Raw genomic sequence first — 11312 nt, 5'->3', positions numbered from 1 at the left:
TGGAATGCCAATTTAATAGAACAATGTGTTCTTGCAATGAGTAAGTGCTTGGGTGGAGGCCCAATGTCCATCTGCTGCCTTAATACTAAACCTATAAATCTATGCATGTAGATCTGAAGAAACACGAATTTTATATTGCTGTGTGGTACTAAGAAAAGAAAGGATTTTTAAAAAAACAACTTTATTGGCACTTCATCCACATATCATAAAATTCAATAGTTCGATCATATAAAGAAGAGTTACACAATCATTATCACAATCAATTTTGGAACATATTCTTCCTCACATGCATTGTTATTAGTGTAGTTATTTAAAAGATGTTTTTGGATTTCTCCCCAACCCTGCAAGTCCATAATTGATACTGTAATTTACATAAAATTCTGTATGCGCACTTCTGATTTCTTAGAGGGCTTATTGGTATTTTTGAAAATGAAAAATTTAATTGAAAATTCAATTTTGACAATTTGACACTGCAAAGAAAAAGTTATGGAAGCGAAACTCATGCCTTGTGAAGTTACTCTTAGTAGTGGAAAAGCCAAAAATAAATAAATAAAATATAGTGGAAAAGCCAGATTATAGTATTCTGAGAACCAGGAAAAAAAATTAAAGTAAGTTCTTTTAAATTAATTTTTTCCAGTGTTCAATTTACAACCAAGTAACAGACAGGTCTACACAGTGAACAATAATAGCAAGGAGGTGGGCCCTCCTTATACAATCAGACATATGTGTAGTGGGCCATGAGTTGGGCTGTCCACTGCAAGGTACGCAGTTCAAAATCACCAGCAGCTTTCTACTCCTGTGAAGATTTACATACAGTCTTGGAAACCCACAGGGGGAGTTAACTACATTCTATAGGTTTGCTATGGGTTGGAATTAGCCTGATGGTGGTAAATTTGGGAGGCAGAAAGCTTAGAAGGAAGGAGGAATAGGGAAGAATGATGAATGGAAATCAGAAACACAGGTAGGAAGTTGGAAGAATTTTGTTACATTATGAGGATTGCTATAATGACACAAAACGAAATGTGTATGCATTTTTAAGATGAAATGTAATTTGTAAACTGTCATCCAAATCACAATTTGAAAAACTTTATACAAATTAGGTAGAATGGTTTTGAAAGTCAAAGTAGTTCTTTTTAGAGAGTGTGGATTGAATATATTGTTTTTCAAAATCACCTATTTTCTATTTGTTTAGGTTTTTCAGATGAATAGAAAATATTGTAATAATGAAAAAGAAAGAACAATTCAATATGAGACTATTTTATATACTATTCTTATTTTCTTGATCATATGAAAAATCCCATTTCCATTTTTAGAGCCACAGTAGGCATACAGAAAAACGGTGGCCAAAACACAAATTTTTTGTGCACCCCTTTTCTCCTTGGACCCTGTGTCTCCAATTATTCACATTTTGCACTAATGTAGAACATTTGTTACTGGAGTTTAGTAGCAGCTGAACCAATAGTATTCATATGTTAATGAAATGTAATCCTTATATTAGGAGCTCTGGTGGCATAGTGGATTGCACTTTGAGCTGCTAACCACAGAGTCAGAAGTTTGAATGCACCATCCGGTTTCACAGGAGAAAGATGAGGTTGTTTATTACTATAAAGATTTAGAGTTAACTTAGATAGCAGTTCTACTTTTTCCAATAGGGACTTTATGAGTCAGAATAAAAAACAAAGTTGAGAAGGCTTATATGAGCTAGGTTTCTTGGGGTACATGCCTTGTGATTGATTATGAACTTAAAGCTGGAAGTTCAAACCGACCCAGAAGCACTGAAGAAGCTAGGCCAGGCACTCTGCTTCTATATAGCTAAGAAAACCCCAGAGCAGATCTCCTCTGTTGCACATGGGATCACTTCAATCTGTATTCAGACTCTCTCTATGTGTTGTGCAGTCTTAAGGGTCTTGACAAAAGCATCATGTCATGTGTCTGGCACACAGAATACTATCACTGCCCCTAAACTGCCCGGAACTTCACTATTCATTCTAACTTCTTTTTTTTTAAGTCAGTGCTAACATTTGTCATTCCATGGTGTGGATGAAGTGTCTAACACCCTGAAAGATACAACTGGGTGAATTAGACATTTACAACTAAAGAGAGGAGGCAAGCTGCAAGGAGCAGTGTTATTCATGGTGGTTCTAGGATATGCTTCTCAGTCGATACCAGGTGACAGAGCAGGAAAGGAGCATGGTGGACAGAAGGCCTTCCATGCCACTCCTAATGTGCTTTACAGCTTTCAAAGGACACAGGTACTTTGTTTTCTATATACTCTGAAGCAGAAGTGTTTTAGGCTAGGTTTTTTAGAGTAGCAAAAACAATGATACTTGTATACGTGTATATATGTGTAGCAAGGAAATCACAGTTGTAGAAGCAGACAAATCTAAATCCAGGCAGGTTGCGAGTTCATTGGCCCGTTATGAGGCTGGAGGCTTGTCCTGATTCACATAGCTGTGGGTGCTGATAATCAGCAGGAAGTCCACAGGCTTGTGGCTGCAGAGGTGATAAACTGAAGGTCAGATGGCAAGTTTCTAATGATTCTCAGGATCAGCAGGCAATATGGCAGGTCTTTGGCTCAAATCCAAAGAATCAAAGGTCAATGAGCCAGACACAGGATGCAAACCCAGCAGGAAAGAAACAAGCTTCCCTATAGTGTCCACTTATGATGGAAGCAAGCCATACCTCTGAAGCAATTAATAGCCTCAGGGGTGTGACCTCAGTAAAGATGTTGCATTCCATCTTAATCTTATTCCATTATGGAGGATTGCAAGTGGTTCTTCACTGTGATTAAATTGTATTAAGTCAAGTTGGGGGTTAAGTAGGTATTAATTGCTAAACCACTGAGAATCCTACAACAACGAATTTGCCAAAAAATCTTAGCTATCAAAATAAGTATGGGTTTATCAGGGACTATTTAGAGGGATAGACCGCTACCAATATTTCTAAAATAAACAACAAAGTTCAGTTGATAAGTTTACACTGTTGCTCTAATTGAGACTACACGCCAGTCTTTCCAAGCTGTTTCAGGCACTTCATAGCACAGTTTGGCATGAATTTTCTCTTATACAGTAGAAAGTTCTATTATGGTGGGTTTTATTAAGGCTGCTTTTCATATCTGTAATTTTTGAAGATAAGGATATTATTAATAACTGCCCTTCAGATAAAACTGTACCAAAGAGAAATCCTAGATTTTCCAAACTCTCATGCCAGCATTTTAAAATACCTTTGTTTTGACCTTTCAGCTTGATGTGAATGTATGGCTTATGGCTGTAAAATGGTCCATAAGTACATTTTTTTCATGAGTAAATGTATTAGTCTGGGTACTTTAGAGAAATGAATCCACAGAAACTCATGTATAAGAGAGAGTTTTATATAAAGGGTAAGTACCCATCAAGAAAACATGCCAGCCCAGTGCTGCCCAAGCCCATAAATCCATCATTAACCCATTAACCCATATTTCCAAGACCAATCCACAAAATCCCCCTTCATCTCACAAAACAGATAAACACAGGCTTAGTTTTATTAAGCAGAAGTATCTGCCATGGGCTCCATTGTTGTGAAACTGGCAGGAGTGGAACTCTTAGCACGTTTAGATTATTCTCATTGTCGTCCACGATGGCTGAGGCAATGGCTGTCCACTGAATGCTCTGGTAGACTGGAATTGATTGATTACTGTCAGAATGACATACTTATTGGTTTTCATCAGTTTGTAGCAAATACAAAGACAATGGAAAGGATTTTATGAGTGTAAGTGATTTTAGCTCATTATTCACTGTTAAAGGGAGACTATTTGGGTGTTTCCATGAAAGAGATAATTAAATATCCTTGAGATTCTAGGAAGCTCTTACCATGAGGCCAAATTGTAATGTTGCTTCTGGCTCTATTATAGACACGGTAGGCAAAATACAGTAAAACGCAATAAACAGTTTCCAAACATCAACTTCTTGAGGCAGGCCCTGCCCTATTGGCCCTGGGTTCAGAAAAACCTGAAATTAGCTAGTTTTTTAAATGGGAAGAGTAGGAGCAATTTGCTAACATTTTTGATTCTCAATTTCCTCATCTCTTAAATGGGCATGGGTTTGAGTGGATTAAATATCACAAGGTATAAAAAGTACCTAGCAAATATCAAACACTAACCACATAGTCATGGTTGTTATCAATGGAATTATTAGTGAGGTACTCCTAGCTATATAGTCTCAAATTCCTTATTGTATTTTATTTGTTTCTTGCAGTGGAGAATGCCACTGAAACTGATCCAACAATTGCAGTGAAACGGTACTTACCATGGAAAAGCTCTTACATTACTAACCATTGTATCACCACTGTCCTTTTCTTTTAGAAACCCCTTTGACACGGGCAGAACCTGAATGTCAGCCCTGGGAGAAACTTCAGAATTCAAGATGTGTTTGTAAAATGCCCTATGAGTGTGGGTAAGATTGCTCTTGCTTTTTTTCTATAAGTCTTATTTTATTCCAGATAAATGATGTTATTTTGTAACCAGTAGTCTCTTTTAGAAGGAGCCCTGGTTTCATCGTGGCTTACAATTTAGGCTGTTTACTGAAAGGTCAGCTGTTTGAACCCACCAGCCACTCCAAAGGAGAGAGATGAGGCTATCTGCTCACGTCAAGATTTACAGCCTCAGAAACCCAAAAGGGCAGTCGAATTCTGTCCTAGGTGTGAGAATTGATTTCAGTTTGTTTGAGAATCTGTTTAAGGAGCGCTGGTCACACAAGCAACAGCTGTTAACCAAAAGGATGTTGGTTTGAAACCTCTCATCACCTCAGTGGAAGAAAAGATCGGGCTCTTTCTTCTGTAAGATGATTATAACCAGGAAAACCCTACTATGTCGCTTGGAGTTGTGATGAGTCAAAATCTACTCAAAGACACCTAGCAACCACAAAAACAAGTCTCTTCAAGATGGAAAGGCTTTGCTTGTCAGCGGCACCGCTAAGGATCGGTGCATTCAATCCGCTGTCTTCCTGCACCTGTAGGGCTGACATCCATGTTGGCCATCCGCGTTCTCATCTGGCTAGAGAGTAAAATTGAAGGAGTACTTGATCACTGCATGCTCTGTATATAAAATGGAACAAAATCACAAAACTGTGACCCCCAAGATTTAGAGCTTCAGCGGTTAAGGGCTGAAATGCCCTTGGGATATAACTCAGTATGAATAGAATAAAGAATAGCTGTTTTTCTGATTCTCAAAAGAGTTACCTCTAAATTCTCATTATAAGAATCCTACCCAGGTTGATGCTTCAGTAAACACACATGCTGGAATCGGTCACTTGTTTTTTGCCAAGGACTTTAGAAGATAGTTACCTGGCCAAACGATGGGAAGAGAGCCAGATTTGTGTGAGTGATGCAACAGAATGAGGAAGTTATTAACCAACATCATTAATATCAGTTGCAAGCAACATTTTACTGAAGATAATTAAATGGTTGCCACAACACATCAATAGGAAACTGCCAAAAAGGGGAAACTGCCAGAAATTCAAGCCAGACTCAGAAGAGGATGTGGACGGAGGGCTAGCACTCGTGATGCTAGACGGATCTTGGCTGAATGCAGAGAGTAGCAGAAAGATGCTTACCTGTGTTTTACCATATGTGTTAGGGTGGGTTCTCTAGAGAAGAAAAACCAGTGACATTTGTATGTGCATGTATACATGTATGTATATACATTATCTATAGTTGTATATGTATATATATGTATGTATAGATAGATAGATAGATGATAGATCAAGAGGCAGTTGTGTGAAGAGAACAAGGAAATACAGCGTGGTTTCAAATCAGGAAAGGTGTGTCAGGTTTGATCCTCTCACCATACTTGTCCAATGTGAATGCTGAGCAATTCATTAGAGGAGTTGGCTTATATGAAGAAGAATGTGGCATCAGGATTGGAAGAAAGCTTACTTACAGCTTTCCATATGCAGATGGTACAACCTTTCTTGCTGATGAACATCAGCAAGATGTTGTAATCCATAGTCTTCAGTATGGATTACAATTCAATGTAAGAAAGACCCAAATCTTCACAACTGGACCAAGATAAAGGGAGAAAAGGTTGTTAAGGATGTTGTCTTGTTTGGATCCGCAGTCAGTGCTCATGGAAGTAGCACTCCAGAGATCAAAAGACCAGTTGCATTTGTTAAATATTCTGCACAAGACCTCTTTGGAGTATTGAAGAGCAAGGATGTTACTATGAGGACTGAGGTGTGTCTGACCCAATTAATGGTATTCTCCATCACCTCATATGCATTTGAAAGTTAAGCATCGAATAAGGAAGACCGTGGAAGAATTACTTTATTTGACTTGTGGTGCTGGAGAAGAACACCGAAAGTACCAGGGACTGCCAAATGGACCATCTGATCTGTGCGGGAAGAAGTAAAACCAGTGTGCTGCTCAGAGCCAAGGATGTCAAGAGTTCATCTTACATGCTTTGGACATATGATCAGGAGAAACCAGTCCCTGGAGAAGGACATCATGTTTAGTAAAGTGGAAGGTCAAACAAAAAGAAGAAGGGCACCAAGCAGATGGATTGGCACCGTGGTTGCATCAGTGGGATCAGGCATAGGAGCAATTGTGAGGATGGCACAGGACCGTGCACTGTTTTGTTCTTTTGTGCATAGGGTTGCTATGGGTCTAAGCTGACTCGATGGTGCCTAACCACAACAATAATAACATAGAGCTAGATTTATATCAAGAAATGGCCTACACAGTAGTGGAAGTAGGTAAATCCAGTTCATTTACATTTTTAGGTAGATGTAAGCTGGGCACTTTTCCTGGCGTGTGTGGCGGTAGAAGCTGAGAACAGGAAGCAGGATGACAAAGCAAGAGAGTCACAGGCTGTTGGATGTAGAGATTATTGAATCTGAGTTTGGCTGAATGAATCTAAGTTTGGCAGTCGGTTGATGCTCCAGGAATCATAAGGCAACACAATGATAGATCAACGAACCAGGTGATGGATCCAGATCCAGCAGGAGCCAAGGGGGCAAGAGAGAGCTTGACTCTGCTCAGGGTCTCCCTGAAAGGCATCATCCCCAAGGAGATGTCGTCAGGCTGCAACCTGATGGAAAGTTTGGGTTCCACCCCTACCTTCACCCAGGGAGTTGACAAAAGTTCTAACCATCACACCGTGTGAAATAATCATGGTGAACATTTGTAATAACGGCACGATGGCAGGATCAAGCCTCCTTTGTCTTCTCAAGGGGGAAGAAGAATCAAACTCACCAGCCCAAGACCACTTTCCAACCTTCATTACAAATCTGCCACCAGTTGTCTCTCCCATAGCTCTCTCTTTTCTGCTGTGTTGGATAATTGCAATGCCACCCAGAGCTCACAGTCTGTACTCACAATTATGGGGTTTATTAGAGAAGTTAACAGACTACAATTCAGGATCCCAAAGGTTCAGGTGACAGTTCTTTGGTAGGACAGGCCCCTGGAGAATTCTTGCACACCTTTGGCCTCCTGCCTCACCTTGGATTCTTTTGCCTAGCCTCTTCCTTGCTTGGACAATTTTACAAAGCTCCCCCCCGCCCCCAGTGTGGCTGATAAATGTTCAAGGGAACGCCACTCTTCATATATCTCAGACCTATCTCTGTGGATCAGTAAACTTAGCTCTCCCAGTGAAGTGCTTGGAGGTATGCTACCATGCAAGTGAGCCTCTTGCTGGAAGGTACTTAGCTTTACCTACTCTGTTTCTGCTACTTCTGCTGCCATCATTCTTCTGTTACTATCCTGATATCACAACTCTGTCTCCTGCATGGAGAATGGTCAAGTGCAGGGATCTCAGGGTGCCACTCCTGGCCTTTCTTTATGAATGATAGTAAGACCCTCACTCCTTGTTTCTGAGATGACTCATTTGATACCCAGCCAGATGCCAAAATTGACCAACCCCTATATTATAACCCCAAGATTTTATAATCATAACAAATGCTATTAGCAATCACTCATAACTGAATCGTGTAACCCTATCATTATCTTCCTCTTCCTTCTTGTAACCAGACCCATCAGGAAAAGAGGAAATACATCCAATCTGCAGGTTCCCAACCAGTCATTTGGTGGGAGTACAAACACTGTGGCCAGAAAAGACTTATCAAGTAATTCACTTAATCACAGCACTGTAAAGTATGAGAATTCCAGAACACTTAATTATGCTCATATACAACTTGTACATAGACCAACAAGCAGTTTTTAAAACAGAACACTGGAATACTGTGTGATTTAAAATTAGGAAAGGTGCACACCAGGATAGCAACCCTTCACCATATTTATTCAATCTGCATGCTGAGCAGATAAGATGAGAAGCTGAACTATATGAAAAAGAACTGGGCATTAGGATCGAAGACTCATTAACAACTTGCAATCGACACAACCTTTGTAATGAAAGTAAGGAGGACTTGAAGCACATATTGATCAAGATAAAAAAATACAGCCTTCAGTATGGGTTATACCTCAACATAAATTTTAAAAATTCTCATAAATCAGAATGATAAATGGAGAAAATACTCAAGTTAGAAAGAATTTCTTTTTACTTCATATCAAGAAGGCATTCCAGCCCAATCCAACTTCGGATCCACATAGCTGCAGGTCAATGATGCAGAAAGGTGAAGTGGGATGTAAAGAGATCACAGGCCTGTGGGTGCAGACTTGTGTGAACCCAAAGTTGGTGGAAATATGCCAGGGAAGAGACAGCTCTCAGGGTGCATCAACCCACCTGGAGCTACCCGTGGGGGCAGGCACAGAGTCCCAATGGAGCCTCAGTGAAGAGAAGGCAGAGTGGCAGTGAGGAAGAAGCAGTTACCGGTGTTTCCCCTCTGTAATGGCCACATCCCCAGGAAGGCATCCCCAGGCTGCGACATGATTGACAGGTTGGATTCCTCTACATGTTCACATAGGTGGAAGGTTGACCTAAAAATCTATCTGCCACAAGTTAAAATGCTCCTTCGAAGCAAGGATGGCTAGACCCACCTACTTTGGATGTGTTCTCAGGCGAGAGCAGTCTCTGGAGAAGGACATCATATTTCATGAAGTAGAGGGCTAGAGAAAAAGATGGGGACCCTCAATGGGATGGATTAACCTGGTGGCTGCAACAGTGGGCTCCATCCTATGAGAGATCGTGAGGAAGGGAGAGGGCTGGTCAGTGTTCAGTTCTGTTGTTCAAAAGGTTGCTAAGAGTCAGAACTGACTGGATCGTGTCTAACAATGATAATCTTTATTGGTGGAAGATCACCAGGTGTTTAGTCCTGCAGAGTGACTGGTGGGTTTGAATTATTGACCATTCAGTTGAGTGGTTGACCCTTATGTTACCAGGGCTTCTTGGGAAAGAGAAAATATTAGAGCTAAATAAATTAAAAAAAATCATTTTATTAGGGGCTCATACAACTCTTATCACAATCCATACATACCTCAATTGTGTAGAGCACATTTGTACATTCAGTGCCCTCATCATTCTCAAAACATTTCCTCTCCACTTAAGTCCCCGGCATTAGGTCCTCATTTTTCCCCTCTCTCCCCACTCCCCTCTCCCTCATGAGCCCTTGATAATTTATAAATTATTATTTTGTCATATCTTGCCCTGTCCGACGTCTCCCTTCACCCACTTTTCTGTTGTCTGTCCCCCAGGGAGGAGGTCACATATAGTTTCTTGTAATTGGTTCCCTCTTTCCAACCCACTCTCCCTCTACCCTCCCAGTATCACCACTCACACCACTGTTCCTGAAGGGATCATCTGCCCTGGATTCCCTGTATCTCCAGTTCCTATCTGTACCAGTGTACATCCTCTGGTCTAGCCAGACTTGCAAGGTAGAATTTGGATCATGATAGTGAGAGTGGGGGCGGGGAGGAAGCATTTAGGAACTAGAGGAAAGTTGTATTTTTCATCGTTGCTACATCGCACCCTGACTGGCTCGTGTCTTCCCCGAGACCCCTTTGCAAAGGGATCTCCAGTGGCCTACTAATGGGCTTTGGGTCTCCACAGAGCTAAATAAATTATGGGAATATAGACTTTTACTGCTCTCTTTCGCATAGTTCAGATTTTACTATGCTATGGGCTTCCGGATCCGTCATCATCCACAAATATGATTCTTTTTATCAGTGACTTTTCTAAATAGATCTTATCATTTGAGCACCCATACTCAAGCAAAGAGCAACATGCTTTATGGAAATATTCTTTTTTCATTTTTAAGATGTTGATTGTGAATTAGGTGAGGGTTTACATTTCAGATCATCAATTTTGTATTCAACAGCTCAAACCCTCTAGCTGTTTGCCCCCCACCCCCCACCCCTTGTGGCATGCTGTCTTCCTCTTCATCCAAGTGACCACGTGTCTACCCTCTAGCCTATTGCTTCCTCTTCCCGCCTTTACCTTTCCCTCCATCTCTTGGTAACCCTCAAAGTCTGCTTCTTTGGTATGAAAATCTTTGTCTTGGCTTTTTCTTTATTAGTCGACCCTACCATATTTTCCCTTTTGTGATTGACTGCTTTCACTCATGGAGCCCCGTTGGTGACGTGGTTACATGTTGGGCTAGTGTCCGGATGGTCGGCAGTTTGAAACCACCAGCAGCTCCATGTGGGAAAGACTGGGCTTTCTACTCCTGTAAATAGCTACAGTCTCAGAAACCCAGAGCGGGTCGCTGTGAGTCAGCATTGACTCAATGGCAGTGTTGAGTTTAATTTCACTTATCATGTTTTTTGGGTCCATTCGTTCTGGAAATAGTCTAAGTTGTAAACATGCAGCCATCAATACAGAGCACTGAGAAATATGGTTGCATCTGTCCTGAGCGATTGAATCATTCCTCAATGGCATTGCTGTTTCATAGACCTGGGTCCTGAGGGTGGTGAAGGCAATGACTTTCTCCTGGTTTTGATTGTGATTTCTTTGAGGGTTTGTGCTTTGCTGCATTTGTCTCCCTCTTTGTTGGCAACCTACTTGCTGTTGCTAGCCAACCTTGTTTTCTCTTTTTATTGTATGTAACAGATTCTAGATAACTAAGTGTGTAAATCTGCTCACTTTGGAGATGTGAGGGGATTGGGTGTAAGAATGAAGGGGGTTAGAGTTTTGTTTCTGCTCTTTGTCTTTCTCTGTGGGAGTGTCATAAACGGCACTGAGCTCTGAGCCTCCTGGTTTACTCTCATCCTGCAGTTTTCACAAGGGACACACAGGCTGTCCTGGGTATGGTGGACTTGCGTCACCACCAATGGCACCCTTTAAAAAAAAATTATTTCATTGGGGGCTTGTGCAACTCTTATCACAATCCATACATATGTCCACTGTGTCAAGCACATTTGTACATTTGTTGCCATCATCATTCTCAAAA

General features: G+C 40.9%; 1 protein-coding gene across 1 annotated transcript in view; it reads left to right on the top strand.

Moving 5' to 3' along the window:
* Nucleotides 1-11312, top strand: part of C7 (complement C7) — an 85397-nt gene that overhangs the window by 67856 nt on the left and 6229 nt on the right. The window contains exon 15 of the mRNA XM_045285250.1: nt 4310-4430. Coding sequence (XP_045141185.1) covers nt 4310-4430 — 121 coding nt within the window. The remainder of the gene's footprint in view (nt 1-4309; nt 4431-11312) is intronic.

Source organism: Echinops telfairi, unplaced genomic scaffold (genome assembly GCF_000313985.2).
Source record: "Echinops telfairi isolate 266 unplaced genomic scaffold, ASM31398v2 ScPeMD7_7469;HRSCAF=8507_1, whole genome shotgun sequence".
Taxonomy (NCBI): Eukaryota; Metazoa; Chordata; class Mammalia; order Afrosoricida; family Tenrecidae; genus Echinops; species Echinops telfairi.
Note: the sequence above shows the minus strand (reverse complement) of the source record. Positions and strands in the feature narration are given on the sequence as shown.